At 43.6% G+C, this 17,274-nt stretch overlaps 1 protein-coding gene across 4 annotated transcripts in view; it reads right to left on the bottom strand.

Annotated features, from left to right (window-relative positions):
- PRUNE2 (prune homolog 2 with BCH domain) overlaps positions 1 to 17,274 on the bottom strand; it is a 483,266-nt gene that overhangs the window by 312,681 nt on the left and 153,311 nt on the right. For all 4 annotated transcript variants that reach the window (XM_077474900.1, XM_077474897.1, XM_077474898.1 and 1 more), the window contains exons 5-6: positions 16,786 to 16,938; positions 4,121 to 4,215 (exon numbers count right to left, since the gene is read on the bottom strand). In XM_077474900.1, coding sequence (XP_077331026.1) covers positions 4,121 to 4,215; positions 16,786 to 16,938 — 248 coding nt within the window. The remainder of the gene's footprint in view (positions 1 to 4,120; positions 4,216 to 16,785; positions 16,939 to 17,274) is intronic.

The following is a 17,274-nucleotide window of genomic DNA, read 5'->3' as shown; positions in this document are numbered from 1 at the left end:
AGTGGACAATCCACAACTTGTGGCAGGTGATGTGGCTGGTGACGTGGCAAGTGGACAATCCACATCTTGTGGCAGGTGACGTGGCAGGTGACGTGGAAAGTGGTGTGGCAAGTGGACAATCCACAACTTGTGGCAGGTGATGTGGCTGGTGACGTGGTAAGTGGACAATCCACAACTTGTGGCAGATGGCATGGCAGGTGACGTGGAAAGTGGACAATCCACATCTTGTGGCAAGTGACGTGGCAGGTGATGTGGCAAGTGACGTGGCAAGTGGACAATCCACAACTTGTGGCAGGTGACGTGGCAGGTGATGTGGCAAGTGACGTGGCAGCTGACGTGGCAAGTGACATGGCAAGTGGACAATCCAAAACTTGTGGCAGGTGACGTGGCAGGTGTCGTGGCAAGTGATGTGGCAAGTGGACAATCCACAGCTTGTGGCAAGTGACGTGGCAAGTGGACAATCCACAACTTGTGGCAGGTGACGTGGCAGGTGATGTGGCAAGTGAACAATCCACAACTTGTGGCAGGTGACGTGGCAAGTGACGTGGCAGGTGATGTGGCAAGTGACGCGGCAAGTAGACAATCCACAACTTGTGGCAGGTGATGTGGCAAGTGACGTGGCAGGTGATGTGGCAAGTCACGTGGCAAGTGGACAATCCACAACTTGTGGCAGGTGATGTGGCTGGTGACGTGGCAAGTGGACAATCCACAGCTTGTGGCAGGTGGCATGGCAGATGACGTGGAAAGTGGACAATCCACATCTCGTGGCAAGTGACGTGGCAGCTGACGTGGCAAGTGACGTGGCAAGTGGACAATCCAAAACTTGTGGCAGGTGACGTGGCAAGTGACGTGGCAGGTGACGTGGCAAGTGATGTGGCAAGTGGACAATCCACAGCTTGTGGCAAGTGAACAATCCAAGGCTTGTGGCAGGTGGCATGGCAGATGACGTGGAAAGTGGACAATCCACATCTCGTGGCAAGTGACATGGCAGCTGACGTGGCAAGTGACGTGGCAAGTGGACAATCCAAAACTTGTGGCAGGTGACGTGGCAAGTGACGTGGCAGGTGACGTGGCAAGTGATGTGGCAAGTGGACAATCCACAGCTTGTGGCAAGTGACGTGGCAAGTGGACAATCCACAACTTGTGGCAGGTGACGTGGCAAGTGACGTGGCAGGTGACGTGGCAAGTGATGTGGCAAGTGGACAATCCACAGCTTGTGGCAAGTGACGTGGCAAGTGGACAATCCACAACTTGTGGCAGGTGACGTGGCAGGTGACGTGGCAAGTGAACAATCCACAACTTGTGGCAGGTGACGTGGCAAGTGACGTGGCAGGTGATGTGGCAAGTGACGCGGCAAGTAGACAATCCACAACTTGTGGCAGGTGATGTGGCAAGTGACGTGGCAGGTGATGTGGCAAGTCACGTGGCAAGTGGACAATCCACAACTTGTGGCAGGTGATGTGGCTGGTGACGTGGCAAGTGGACAATCCACAGCTTGTGGCAGGTGGCATGGCAGATGACGTGGAAAGTGGACAATCCACATCTCGTGGCAAGTGACGTGGCAGGTGATGTGGCAAGTGACGTGGCAAGTGGACAATCCACAACTTGTGGCAGGTGACGTGGCAGGTGATGTGGCAAGTGACGTGGCAGCTGACGTGGCAAGTGACATGGCAAGTGGACAATCCAAAACTTGTGGCAGGTGACGTGGCAGGTGTCGTGGCAAGTGATGTGGCAAGTGGACAATCCACAGCTTGTGGCAAGTGACGTGGCAAGTGGACAATCCACAACTTGTGGCAGGTGACGTGGCAGGTGACGTGGCAAGTGAACAATCCACAACTTGTGGCAGGTGACGTGGCAAGTGACGTGGCAGGTGATGTGGCAAGTGACGCGGCAAGTAGACAATCCACAACTTGTGGCAGGTGATGTGGCAAGTGACGTGGCAGGTGATGTGGCAAGTCACGTGGCAAGTGGACAATCCACAACTTGTGGCAGGTGATGTGGCTGGTGACGTGGCAAGTGGACAATCCACAGCTTGTGGCAGGTGGCATGGCAGATGACGTGGAAAGTGGACAATCCACATCTCGTGGCAAGTGACGTGGCAGCTGACGTGGCAAGTGACGTGGCAAGTGGACAATCCAAAACTTGTGGCAGGTGACGTGGCAAGTGACGTGGCAGGTGACGTGGCAAGTGATGTGGCAAGTGGACAATCCACAGCTTGTGGCAAGTGAACAATCCACAGCTTGTGGCAGGTGGCATGGCAGATGACGTGGAAAGTGGACAATCCACATCTCGTGGCAAGTGACGTGGCAGCTGACGTGGCAAGTGACGTGGCAAGTGGACAATCCAAAACTTGTGGCAGGTGACGTGGCAAGTGACGTGGCAGGTGACGTGGCAAGTGATGTGGCAAGTGGACAATCCACAGCTTGTGGCAAGTGACGTGGCAAGTGGACAATCCACAACTTGTGGCAGGTGACGTGGCAAGTGACGTGGCAGGTGACGTGGCAAGTGATGTGGCAAGTGGACAATCCACAGCTTGTGGCAAGTGACGTGGCAAGTGGACAATCCACAACTTGTGGCAGGTGACGTGGCAGGTGACGTTGTAAGTGAACAATCCACAACTTGTGGCAGGTGACGTGGCAAGTGACGTGGCAGGTGATGTGGCAAGTGACGCGGCAAGTAGATAATCCACAACTTGTGGCAGGTGATGTGGCAAGTGACGTGGCAGGTGATGTGGCAAGTCACGTGGCAAGTGGACAATCCACAACTTGTGGCAGGTGATGTGGCTGGTGACGTGGCAAGTGGACAATCCACATCTTGTGGCAGGTGGCATGGCAGATGACGTGGAAAGTGGACAATCCACATCTCGTGGCAAGTGACGTGGCAGGTGATGTGGCAAGTGACGTGGCAAGTGGACAATCCACAATTTGTGGCAGGTGACGTGGCAGGTGATGTGGCAAGTGGACAATCCCCAACTTGTGGCAAGTGACGTGGCAAGTGGACAATCCACAACTTGTGGCAGGTGCCGTGGCAAGTGACACGGCAAATGCAAGTGTACAACTGCTCTCTATGCTGCTGCTGCTCACTCTGATCAAAATAGCAGAAATAGTTAAAAAAAATGCTTTGAGAGCTTGGGGAGGGTCTACATGATGTTATCTTTATAAACGCGTTTAAACGCAAACGCGTCTAAACGCGTCTAAACGCGTCTAAACACGGCATGCAAACGCGGCAAAACACGCGTTTCTAAACGCGCGTTTCAGCTTTTTTTTAACAGAGGTTTCATCTGCGTCTCGTGTGCATGAGGCCTAAAAGAGGATTGCTCAGAGCTGGATTAACTCTTTGTGGCAAGACTGGGCTCAAATGATAGGAAATCTTATACTCTACATTATGACATCAAAAAAATAAAAAATACAATTTCGGGTTTACATCCACTTTAAGGAAGATGTCCTCATATAACTGTGAGTGTTAAAGGGTATCCTGCACCCTCATCCCTGCCTTTTTTCAACTACTATAAATCTTAAAAAATACACTGCTAGTCTAATCCTAAGATTTGCTGATATGTTCTAGAGCTGGCATTTTGTGCTGGCAATTTCTGAACAGGTAAGGGAGACCTGGATTATTTCCAGAGTCCCCGAGAGAGGTTAGCGCTACATAGGAAATAGCAAGATTGAGGCTCCAGTTTACACAGCATCTACCATTTATTAGTGTTCTACCTGTCTGTAAAAAAATAAATAAAAAATAAATAAAAAGTTCAAGATTAAAAATTAGACCTTCTTACTACCCAGTACTCAAAAGTACTGGACATGGTTTTAAACACCAATAATTTTGTGAATTTATTCATTATGCATGATTCCATTACACATACAATATCCAAAATCCATTATATACACGTGTCTAAAACCATTAGTGTATTCAAAACAAATTAACTGACAGATTGATTTAAAATCCAACAATATTGTATAACATTATGCAAAAATAAATATACATAATACTGAAGACTAAATTTAAAAGGTTTACCTATTTATATCAGTATGATAACAAAATAAAAGTGTAAGTATAAAATTCTCATATAACACTGTTCACATAAGCAAAACGGTGAAAAATATATATTTCCGTGCCTTACCTCCAAAGACATGTGCATAGTTGTAATGGCTACTTTAATGTCTCCATCAGACAATTCTTTGAATTCTTTGAGTATGATCTCTTCAAGACTAGCACCTGTTCACAATGCATTTCATTAGTAAATCAGAATATCAGTTTACAATATCAAGGGTTATACAGTTAATTTATAATTACAAGAAATTAGCAAATCTGGTTTATAAACCCTGGTTCTCCTGACATATTATCTGTGTTTCTATTCCTCTTCATAACTTTTAGGTGAAATTATTAGTGAGTTTTCTTTTAAATATTATTAAAAACCTGTGGTTCTATTTGTTCTTTGTTTCTGATAAGCAGATTTGTGAAACCTTCTATAGAATGCTTGAAAATAGTGAAACATGTCCTTTAAATATTCTAATGCCCCATACACACGAACAGAAATTCTGTCAGAAAAAACTTGGATGGTTTTTCCGACGGAATTCGGCTCAAGCTTGCCTTGCATACACACGGTCACACAAAAGTTCTCTGATCTTTTGACCGTCAATCCGTGTCGATTTGTTTCCGAGCATGCGTGATTTTTTTGCACGTCCAAATTGCATACAGACTAATGCAATTTGTAATAGGAACTTTTTCCATCCGAAAAATAGAGAAACTGCTCACAATCTTTTGCTGGCTAGAATTCTGCCAGCAAAAGTCCAATGGAGCATACACACGGTTGGAATTTCTGACCAAAAGCTCACATCCGACTTTTGCTGGCAGAATTTCTGATCGTGTGTATGGGGCATTACTCTTAATATGCTAATTTATGACTTGCGAATAATAGATCTGAGAAGGGGTAATAACTGTATTACATTTGATGATGTACTGTACTTCGCACTGCCAACTCAAAACTCAGTAATTTTAGCTGCTGTAAAAAGATGAGGTAAGAAGTGGAGGGGGGTTAATATTGGATATGGGTAATACTGGGTCATACACTTTAATGTTTCATGTAATCATTCTCCAGCAGGCTTTCATGAAACCCCAGGGTTTCTCCAGAGGTTGCTAAGGGTCCCCCTGTGGTTGACTGGCTTCCCATTTGATGGTGCCAAATTTCTGGGGCCATTACCAATTGGCAAAGCCAGTAGTATGACACCAAGACTCTAATGCCGCGTACACACGATCAAACAATCCGGTGGAAAAGTCCGGCAAACTCAAGTCCGCCAAACAATCCCCCCGTGTGTAGCCTCCGGCATACTTTTTTGACCCGACAGTACGGCGGACTTAGAATTTCGGTTTTTCCAAAATTCTGTCAGTCGGACTCGCATTTCGGCGGACAATCCAGCCGTGTGTATGCCAGTCCGCCGTACTTTAGAAATGAGCGGACTTTTCCCGCCCGGAGAAAAGTCCGCTCATTTCGAGCGGGTCTCCAGGGAGGCGGGGCCCGCGAAGGAGACGTCGCTGGCCCCGCCGCCTGGTATAGACTTAAAGGGGAACCCCAACACCGGTCTTCTGTCGCTGCTGTCGTTGCCGCCTTCTGTTCTGATCTGGTCTGATGTGGACCTGGGGGGGACCCCTTTAAGTCCATACCAGGTGGCGGGGCCAGCGACGTCTCCTTCGCGGGCCCTGTCTACCTGCAGACGCGCTCGAAATGAGCGGACTTTCCTCTGCGTGTGTGGGCGAGTCCGTTCATTTCAAAAGTACGGTGGATACGGCGGACTTAGTACGCCGTATTAGTCCGCTGAAAAAGTGCCATGTGTGGGCAAGTAGCCCGTTCGGAAAGTCCGGTGGACAGTCCGGCGGGAAGTCCGCCAGACTAAGTCCACTGGATAGTCCGCTACGTGTGTACGCGGCATAAGAGTCACAAAGTTTTGATAAAGCGCTGAAGCATTAAACATGTAGTTATGGCTTCCCCTGAGCCTATGATGTTCCACTGCTGATTACTGATGAGTTCCCGTTGTTTCCAGCTTCCCTTTGTTTCTGTGGTAACACTGACATCACCCAGTGCGTCTGGCTCCTAGTCTGCCTGCTCTGCTTTTTTGGCTTCCTTCCCCCTTGCGGTTGTCGCTGTCTAGCCTACACAGCTCAGCTCAGTTACACAGCATCCTCATAGGAGCATCACCCCACGTCCCACAGCGCCCATCTGAGGATCCTCCTTACTGTGCCTGTACGTGTGTTTGTAGGCTGAGCGCTTTCATCTGGCAGCTATGAGATTTGAGACACCATCCTCCCCCCTGTCATACTGGGATTTTCATAACATCTATTTAGAGTTGTGACAGCCCTCTCCACGGTCCACCCCGAAGCCGATTGGTTGATGTTAACCCCCTCTCATCTGGACTCAGCAGTGGTATCATTTATTATTTATACCAGTAAAGCTATATGCTTTTATGACTGTTCTGCAACCATCTACAAGTATCTATACTACTATTGACTGTTGCTGCAACTTTTTATATTTGATTCTTATTGCAATAAATTCATCATGTTACTTATCTAAAGACTAATACGTTTTCATGCGATTTTCATCATGCGCTGCTTTTTGTTTTCTGTATCCTGATATCCATTTTTCCAGTGGTTGGTAGCTGCACTGGAGCTTAGTTTACTATATATTTTTCAGGTTGTACATGCCAATGCACATGACTAATAGTTTGTAGCGCTAGTAGGAACTGTATATATCTTTGCACTTTGTGCCAAAGAGCTTTTCTGGCCTAGAATTTTCATACTGAGAATCTACCATACTCATAAGAAACACCAGGACTTATAGTCAAAACTTTCTTAATGAAGAACAATTTTAGTAGCCCGTATCAACCAATAAGAAGCTTAACTTCTTCCCCCAGATTGCACTAGAGGTAAGAAGGGAAGCATGTGATTGGTTAAAACAGGTTAGAACAATTGGTTAGAACAATTTTAGTAGCCCATATCAACCAATAAGAAGCTTAACTTCTTCCCCCAGATTGCACTAGAGGTAAGAAGGGAAGCATGTGATTGGTTAAAACAGGCAATAGATCAAGATACTTCACTAAGATTCTTTCAATTATAAGGTCCTTTATTTGCAAACACAGACATGGAAATATTGGGGGGGATTAAAAAAAAAACATTTACCTGACTTTTTTGGTGGTATGGCCATTTAAAAAGTTCTGTGCCAGTTTCAAATAAACCCTGCTTTGCCAAAACTAGCCATAGATTCAGGTAGATCTAAGGCTGCACCAATTTAAAAACAGATTACCTCCAGTTTGTAAATAATGAAACAAGGTAATTGGCATACAGAGATGGAGTGCCTTTTCCTGTATGCTGTGTAGCAGGGCAGCATATTTACCTTCTCCACTCCCTCTGCACCCCACCCGTCACTGGTTTTTAAGGGTGTTGTCAGCTTCACAGTCAACAGGCTTCCAGTAACCAGTGATGCTGAGTGTGGGCAAAGAATGATGGTGGAGCTGAGGGACTCTCCTCATGACTGACAGCAGACAGTGGTCAGATCCTATAGCCAAAAGCAGGCCAACCTAAAGGGAAATGAGGGTCTCTGAATCCCCATCAGTATCTGTCCACTTAGGTACAAAGCTCAGCGGCTGCTGCATTGTCACTCTGACAACTGCAATGGTGGGGAGGGAACTCAGCTGCCACTAGTGGTGTACCACAAGGCTCTGTACTAGGTCATGTTCTATTTAATCTATATGTAAGTGATATAACTAAAGGTTTGTTGGACAAGGTATGTCTTTTTTGCTGATGATACAAAGGTGTGTAAAAGGGTTGATATACCTGAAGGTGTCTGTAACATGGAACATGAATTGACATAAATTGGACAAAGCAGTGGAAACTGGAGTTTTCTAAATGTAAAATAATGCACCTAGGGAAATGAATCCTTTGAAAAAGTACAATATTGGGGGTAGAGTGTTGGCCAGCACTACAGAGGAAAAAGATTTGGGGGTACTTATTTCAGATGATTGCAAAATGAGCAAACAGTGTGACTAGGCAGTGGGAAAAGCAAATAGAATTATAGGATGCATTATTGGTGGGATCACCAGCAGGGGAAAGAGGTCCTGTTTCCCCTATATACTGTAGATCTTTAGTGAGACCTCATTTAGAATACTGTATCCAGTTCATGAGAATAGACCTCACTTACTGTCAGGGCTGGGTTCAGCCCTTCCTTCTCTGAGCTGGCCGCTCAGCTATCGGCTAATTGCCAGCTCCCATCTCTCTCCACAGTCACTCATCTGTTGATGATCCTGCTCATCAGTCCTGCCTACTTAAGCCGTCCAGTCCAAAGGAGCTCTGCCTTCGCCTTGGTCACATCACAAGAAACTATCTCTGGCGTTCTTGTTTTAAGACTGGCTTTGCTGACATCCCTTCTGGCTCCAGATCCTGCTTGCTGTTCCACTACTTTGGGCCCTGACTTCTGGCTTGGCTGACTATCCGTTACGGTTACTGAACTTTAGCTATGTTTTGACTACATTTGTTCTTTTGACTTTTATTAGTAAACAAGTGTACTTCTGTCTCGGTTTGATTTCATGGTTTCTGACAGTAGGCGAAGGCCATGAATTCAGAAGATGCAGTCAATCCACTTGTTGGTAATATTTTTTCCAGATTGGATGAGCAAGATCACCACATGGATCAGTTTGCCATAGCCTTACAAATGCTCCTGTCCTGAGTCGCACGGCTCACCTGGAATCTCCCACTGTAGCTGCTCCGGTACACCCTGAGTTGCAGGCCGTGCCTACTGCTGCACCAGTCTCTGTGCAGGCATCCACGTCAAGTATTACCTCTATTATACAGTACCTGGTGCACTGGAAAGAGTACGGCCCAGAGGAACGCTCTTGGGTCTCATCCTTGGACATACATGCCCCTGTCCTCCATCGTGATTTCCATAGACATTTTGCCCTCAAGCCTGGTGGTCATCCGAGGGGGAGGGGTTATTGAGGAGGGGGTACTGTCAGGGCTGGGCTCAGCCCTTCTTTCTCTGAGCTGGCCGCTCAGCTGTCAGCTAATTGCCAGGTCCCATCTCTCTCCAGTCACTCAGCTGTTGCTGATCCTGCTTGTCAGTCCTGCCTACTTAAGCCATCCAGAGGAGCCCTGCCTTCGCCTTGGTCACATCACAAGAAACTATCTCCTGTGTTCCTGCTTTGCTGACATCCCTTCTGGCTCCAGAACCTTCTTGCTGTTCCACTACTTTGATCCCTGACTTCTGGCTTGGCTCGGTGTTCAGCTTTGCTGACATCCCTTCTGGCTTCAGATCCTTCTTGCTGTTCCACTACTTTGATCCCTGACTTCTGGCTTGGCTGACTATCCATTACGGTTTTTTCTTTTTACTTTTATTATTAAACAAGTGTGATTTAAGTGTACTTCTATCTCGGTCTGATTTCATGGTTTCTGACACTTACAAAAACATATTGATCAGATAGAATGAGCGCAGAGACGGGTAAAAATGGTGAAAGATCTGGGGGATAAAACATATCGAGAGCAACTTCAGGAACCTAATATATACAGTCTGGAGGAAAAAAGGGAAAATGGAGACATGACTGAAACCTTTAAATACATCAAGGAGATGCAAATCGTATTTTACCTTTTAAAACTAAAAAATGGTTCACTACTTACTGTTTGGGTGATAAGCGCTTAAGCCTGATACGAAATTTTAGTCATTGTGAGTCATAGAGTGAATTTCTTAAGGGAGTGGAATCACTGATCACTTTGGTGAGGTGGATGGAATAAGAAGAGACATTACTTCAAAGGATACTTTTGGACACTCTCATGAACTTTATCTTAATTTTGTTTGTTCTGTGACACATTTATTTGGTTCACTTATCACAGGGTGATACAATTGTTGTTCTCACACATGTTGTTCATACCATTTAATTGTTGTCATGTTTCTTGGAATTAGTTATAATTTATAGTTAAGCGCCACTATTTTTCCTTTTTTCTGATTTTAGTTTTAAAAGGTAAAATAGGATTTGCACTTTACATTTTTTCAAGTGGCAGCTCTAGTTGAGGGAGTAGGCTTTGTCTAGGCACAGCGGTGGGTATTTAGGTAAAGGATGGAAATTTTTGGAATACCTGCAGTTTTTGTGACATCAAGGAGATGAATAAGGTTCAGTAGGGTAGTTTTTCAATCCGAAACCAAAATCTAGAACACAGGGACATGACCTTAAACTAACTGGAGGAAAGTTCTAAGCTAATCTTAGAAAGTATTATTTTACTGAAAAGGGTAGTTGATGCTTGCAATAAACTTGCAGCAGAGGCAGTATGCCAGGCAACAGTAAATGGCTTAAAACATGCTAGGGAAAAACATAGATCTATACTCAAAAAATATATGAAAAATGTATTTAAAAAAAAATCAGGCAGAATAAGTAGACTACTCAGTCTTTTTTCTGCTGTCACTTTTCTATGACTCTATTTGCATTTGAATTTAAATTTGCTTTCTACCGTGCAATGGTGGGTTCTGAAGCAGGGTGAAACTTGTGAGATCCCACAGAAAGAGCAAGCAGGGAATCGGTTTGTCTAATATAAGCAGCAGATTTTAAGTACAATCTAATGGATCTGACAATGTCCAGGCTATGTAGAAAGACTTCCTTTGGATGTCTGGGAACAGGGCACAACAATCTCATTGAGATGGAATGCTGAAGCCATCTTTGGAAGAAAAGATGGTCTTGGGAGCAATACAATCTTGTTGTTGTGAAGTATAAGGGAAGGCTCCTTACAGGAAAGGGCCACCCATTCAGAAGCACATCTGACAGATGTTAAAACAACAAAAAAGGCTACTTTGCTTGCAATAATCTCCAAAGGGATATCCTGATGGGTTCAAAGGGTGGTTTTTGCAAGCAGAGGTCCCAAGAAAGCACTGGTTGCAGGAAATATCTTGAATAAAGGTTTTTATAGGAAAATGCAAAGGATATGCAAAAGAAAAGTATGCATGTGGCAAAAACCTGTCCTTTGAGGGTGCTGAGAGCTAGATATTAGTCAAGACCTGTTTGTATGACAACTAGAACGCAAGGGACAGAGTAATTTTAAGACTGAATTGACTATTCTCACACCAAGTGAATTAAGAGTACCAGGCATGCTAATAGATCTTTCTGGAAGTAGCTTTTATTGCCTTTACAAGGTAGGAATAACATGCTTAGAAACCCATCTATCCCTTAGAACCTGTGTTTCAGCAGCCATGTCATTCAAAACATGCCAGGTTCTTCTGGGCCAATTTGGTGCTAGGAAAATCACTGTCTCCCTCTCTTACTGTATTTTGTGGAGCAGGTGAGGTAGGTTGAATGCTTAGTGGAGGGAAGGCAAAGATTAGCCTGAACTGAGACTAGAGGATAGGTAGAGCATCTAAGGTCAGAGCTAGAGGTTCCCTGACCCTAGATACAAACAGAGGAAATTTGTTTTTTCTTTGCTACATGGAGGCTAGGAAGACCACATGTCAAGCATGAGCTCCTAAGGAAAGAATGTTCTTTTCTGGAAGAAAGGCTTTTGCCTGGGATGTATCCAGAATCAGACCCAAGTGGTTGCTAGGTGTAGAAAGGGCTGGAGAGCAGACTTGATCACCAAGCCTGAAGTAGCTTGATTGTGTTTTGTACATTTGCTAAGAGTTGAGAAGAATCCTTCAAGAGCAGGCTGTCTAGATAGCCTGTTACTTGGATTCTCTGAAAAGGACAAGCAAGGATGCTAACATATTTGTGAATAACCCGAAGACAGGCCCAAAGGCAGAGACAAAATTTGTAAATGGTCATCTGCCGCTGGAAAGCTTAGAAATCATAGATGTGGATATATTGGTACATACAGGTAAGCATCTTGGATGTCCATAGATGCTATGTGTTGTGTCAGACAGGCAACTGACATTGCAAATTCCATATGAAACTTTGGAATGTGAGGAGTTTGTTGAGGGATTTTAAGTCCAGAATAGGATGGATTCCTCTGTTGAGTTTTGGAAATGTGAACAGGTTTGCCCTGTGCTAGTCCCTTTAACTTTCCCTGTGTTGGTACTGGTACAATGACTCCCTGTGACAAAGGGTGGCTATGGCCTTCTGCAATTCTTACTGTCCTTGAGCAATTTTTGGTTGATTTGAAAGAAGAAAGCAGTGAGATGGTAGAGTTTTGAGCTCTGTCATGTACCTTTTTAAAACTCTTGATTGAGCTGATAGGTCTGGGACATTTGAGACCCAGAAATGCTCGTGGGAGCCGCAAGTCACCACATGACCTCATTAGAAATGGCACAATCTGCTCTTTGGCTTTATTGTAAATATCTCCTAAACCGTGGAGGTTTAGCAGATATTTCCAGAACCTCCAGGTAAGCCTTAACATAGGCTTACCTGTAGGTAAAAGTGGTTGTACAGGGTGTACAACTACTTTAAAGAGTGCTTTTAAGAGTGCTTTTAAGAGTGTCTCAATTTTTCTGTCAGCAGAATCTTTAAAAGAAGGAAAATCTTCAATAGGTACAGTGAAATGTTTGTTTAGGACAGAGATAACAGGGTCTACCCCAGGAATAGCCCACTTTTATGTAAACTATTTCTCCACTGGATAGAATTCAGCAAAAACATTTGACAGAGTCAAAATCCTCTCAGAAATTACCCAATTGTCATAGACTGCACATTCTATCTGTTGATAACAAGGGAATCAGATGGGCTTGGCATTATAGAAGTCAATCAACCTACACTATGTCAAGAACAGAGGCAATGAGCTTTTTAATATTAGCAAACATATTCTGTGCACCTCCCTCTTCAATATAGTGGTAATGTAGGGGGTAGAAATCTTCTGCATCCTCCAACACTGACTCAAGTCCTTTTAATTTCTCTCTGAGTCAGCATCCTCTAGGATCAGTATATCAGAGTATGAATAGGAGAAGCAGTGGGCTTTTTTGAGCTCTGGACAAGGATGGCTGTAATAAGGCCATAATCTGTCTGAGTAATTGTGAAATACAGTAGATGCACAAAATGTTGCTTTTGTCAAGTAGACAGCTCACTTGTTGCATGCCTGAAATAGATTTAGAATCGGATGCTGAAACCGATGTTAAAACTGGGTCCTGCTCTGGTGCAAGGGACTGTCTTCAGCAGACCAAATGTTAACCTGTTGTTTAAAACTAGTTCCCTTTCCCCTGTTTTCCACCACCACTACAAATGGGAATATTTCTCTGTGGGGTACTCATGTGTAGAATATGGAAGACAGGATAACTACGTGCGGAAGGAGTACACAATAACACAGGTATAGACCATCCTGAAAAGAATTCATGAGGCAAATGGGAGGGAGGAAGTGCTTGAGTACCTTTATAAAGGCTCTAGGTGGAAGTGGCATTAAAGTGTGCAACCAGTGGTGTGATGTAACACCTGGTCCTCAATGAGCTTGAGTTCTAAGTGGTTGAAATTTAATGCAAAGTTTGAAAGGTCTACACAGTGAAGTGAAAACATGCAAAGCCGCATTTTACACGATAACAGTCAGAGATACACGGTGACCCTGCCCTACTTGTTCATAACCCTGGACTGTATATTAAGTCCAGCCTTCACCCATCACAGTTGGCATACCCCCCAAAGGGGTCTTCAGGGACTGGGATTCATAGCCATAGATCACAGACCTGGATCTGTATAGCAATCTGCACCTAACTCAACTAAGTGCCAAGGTGAGGGCCCGATTCAGGATCCAGTGCCCAAAGCAACATTACAGACCACCCCCACAGCATGAGGTCTGAGTATGGCTCTCAAGGTTTCACCGAGGTTGCACCAATCTGGATGTGCTGCTTTTGCATAGGCATTAGACAGTAAGGGTTGACTGAAGAAGAGGAAGATACATTATAAAAAGAAAAAATAATAAACTAGTGAAGCTGGTTTCTCCAGGAAGGAGAAGACGTTCATCACTTACAAGGACTAGCAAAAAACTGTGGACTCACGTAATGTGGTAGTGTTATAGGTGAGGTGTCCCAGAGAGGTAAGTCCTCATAACTGTAAGGAAATGTAGAGTTACTCTTTAGATATTGTAAGGGAAGGTAGAGTTACTCCTTAGGTCTGTTTTAGAAGATAATGTTTTAGAAAATGTTTTCATCTCTTGCTAAGCTTGTGCTAAAATTACCAGACGTGCTAAGGCGAAGTGTGAAGCAGGATGCGTCTGCGGTTAGTTGCTGGACATTAAGAACATATATTGTGTGTTGAGAACATTGGCCTCAAGCCAAGGTGATAAGGTCAAACATTGTGACGTTGAGTCTGTCTCTAGGCAGAATTACCATGAATACCTTAGGTTAATATTAATTGTATATTGTATTACCATAATGCTTGAATGTGATTGGTTGTTCATGGGGCCTTCCCCCTATACGAGCCCTTTTTTATTTATTGCATATTATTCTGTGAAGCCGGAATACATTTTTGTATTTTTGATCATCCACACACTGTGTATGGTGTCTTGACTACCTGACCGGTCAGAGAGTTTTTCCATTGACCACTAGAGTCCAGCTCGAGCAAAACTAGAGGGGCGCACCTTACAATAACCTTGCCAGTGTCCAATCATGTGAGCCTATATGGGTATAACCCCTGTCAGGCTTTTCTTTTTTCCCTGGGGCTTTATTAGGAAGATTTCCCCCTACTTCTTGTCATGCTGACATACCTATCATCAGACAAGAGGTGAAGAGAAAGTTTCAGCAGCAGTACGGTAGGGGACAGATGTGACCCCATCAGATTTTTATTTCTCTCTGTATCCTTGTTGCAGATTTTCCCTCACTTCCTGTCTGTTGAAGCCATTGTCAGCAGGCCAGGAAGTGAGGGGCAATCTCTGTAACAGAGCATGGGATAGCAGTAAAAAACTGACAAGTGTTCTTAATATTTCCTACTCCAACTAGAAAAATATTTAGCTTAACATACACTTTAATGAAAAAAAAGTATTCCTTCAGTATATAACCCCCACTTAGCCATCGACCCAGAACAAGTATCCAGCATGAGTTACAAAATGGTTGTTTCTATCAGAGCCTAATATACTGGCATTTTTTATTGTGATAGAGTTCCTTTTAATTAATAAAATGTTTCTTTAAAAATAAAAGCAATATCTGGTAATTATGTATTTGAAGTAAAGAATAATCAAATGGATACAAGTATATGCTGGCGTGGTAATTTTTTTATTTAATAGAAAGCAAAAACATTTAATTGCTAATTATTTTTGTGTGGGTATTTTTTTTTGTTTGCATTATTAAGTCAATCAAGCAATGCTATTTAATTGTTATCTTCAATATGAAAGGCACAGTTAGTATATAAATTGTAGAAAATGATGAAAGTGCTTAAAGCTAAATATTGTAAAAAAATAAGTGAAAAAATTTAAAACCATGCATGTCAAGCAACTAATTATACATTTGCACTGTATACAATAAATAGAATTGAAAAGTTGGATGTAATTCATAAAATACAGACTGTGGTATTACCGGAAATAATGTAACCAGGGTTATATTCCCTAATTGCTCACTATGTCTATTTCTCAAGGTGTCTGTTAAAGCAGTGGTCATCATTCCTGTCCTCAGGGCCCACTAACCGGCCAGGTTTGCAAGATAACTTAAATACATCACAGGTGATATAATTTGCTGCTCAGTGATTGCAGTATTCTAGTCTGCATGTCCCCAAGGTAATATATAAAACCTGACTGTTAGTGGGCCCTGAGGACAGGAGTTGATGACCACTGTGTTAAAGTGTATCTAAATCCAAGAACCAAAATGAAGAAACAAGTATGTTTGAACATTTTAAGACACATTATTGCATTTTTAGACATACGTGACATTTGTGACATTTGGACAATTTTTTTTCACTTTCAGCCATTTGTTGATTACAAAAATAGCCAAGCCTACACTTTCACAGTTTTTACAATAGATTGAAACTTTTAGATGTAGATTGCTTTGATCCATTTGTTCATCTTTACAACCTAAAACATGATGAACCTTGTCAAGGCTGGGCAGGAAAGGTGGCTGCCCTGGGCACGATGGTCTCATGTGAGGTGGAGGGTGCACCACAAGGAGATTGGGAGGGAGGGCATTTGTGTTGGAGGGAGGAAATTGGGGGGAAGCAGGGGTAAGAATGGTTCTAGGAGGGGAAATTTGGGGAGACATGCTAGGAGTGGTGATTTGGGGGGACTTGTGCTAGGAGGGGACATTTTTTTTGGGGAGGAGGGATTTGTGCTATTAGGCATGATTGGGGGGGTATTTGTGCTACAAAATTAACTCTGGGGTGAGAGATTTGTGCTAGGATGGGGAATTGGGGGAGGGGAATTTGGCAATTTGTGCTGGGGGGATTTGGAGTGGGGTTGGAGTGGGGGTGGGGAGAGGAATTGTGTTCAGAGATAACATTTGGGAGTAGAAGATTAGCGATAAGAGAGGGACAATTTTAGGGGGGGGATTTGTACTGGGGCATATGGGGGGAAAATATTTGTGCTGGAAAGGGTCATTTCAGCAGGGAGGCAGATTTGTACTGGAAGGAGGGGGAATTTATGTTTAGGGGTAAGCATGCAGATTAGTGCTTGATTTTTCCTTTTGGCTGACAAATAACGCTCATACATCTTGAGGGGGGGGGGGCACAATTTTGTATGTTCACCCTGGCCTCTAAATGACCTTTTCCTGGCACTGAACCTTGATAGAAGTTGTAAAGATGATCTAAAAATAGTCAAGTAAACTCTAGCAAAATTTACATCCTGTTACAACTTAGCTTTGGAAGCTAGGAAGGCAGCATGCAATGGTAGTGTACATTTAAAAGAAAAAACAGTAGTTTATTTGTAAATATGTACCTTGCGTATGCAGCCTTGTCTCCTGTAGGCTACTAATAAGTTCTTCTCGAGATAGTAATTCAGGAAACCTCTGCTCCAAGATGCCTATGAGCTCCTCCTGTTCTGTGGGTAGTATTTCATGCTCAGCAGACAAGCAGCAAAACAGAATGCTTCCTATGGATACAATACTGCAGGTGTAATTGCAGCTAACAATATATGTTTAGTCATTTTGAAAAAAAGTTTGGTGGCTGGATGGAAACTATCTATACAAAGGACCTGTTTAGCAAATGTAATTAGAAAATATGAAAATTTTCTGGCTGATAAGTGCATGGCAATCTTTTGTTATGGATGTAACCATCGAGACCATGTTCTTATTAACTCAAACGTCATGTTTGTCAATATTGGCAAAACCATACAATTCTTATCAAACAAAATCATGCACAGAAACAGCAAGCGTCGACCTTTAAACCCAGTATATGGACCTCACATGACCTCACTGGTTGATCACAT

The sequence above is a fragment of the Lithobates pipiens genome, unplaced genomic scaffold (genome assembly GCF_037356315.1).
Source record: "Lithobates pipiens isolate NorthernLeopardFrog02 unplaced genomic scaffold, aLitPip1_a1.2 Scaffold_13, whole genome shotgun sequence".
Taxonomy (NCBI): Eukaryota; Metazoa; Chordata; class Amphibia; order Anura; family Ranidae; genus Lithobates; species Lithobates pipiens.
Note: the sequence above shows the minus strand (reverse complement) of the source record. Positions and strands in the feature narration are given on the sequence as shown.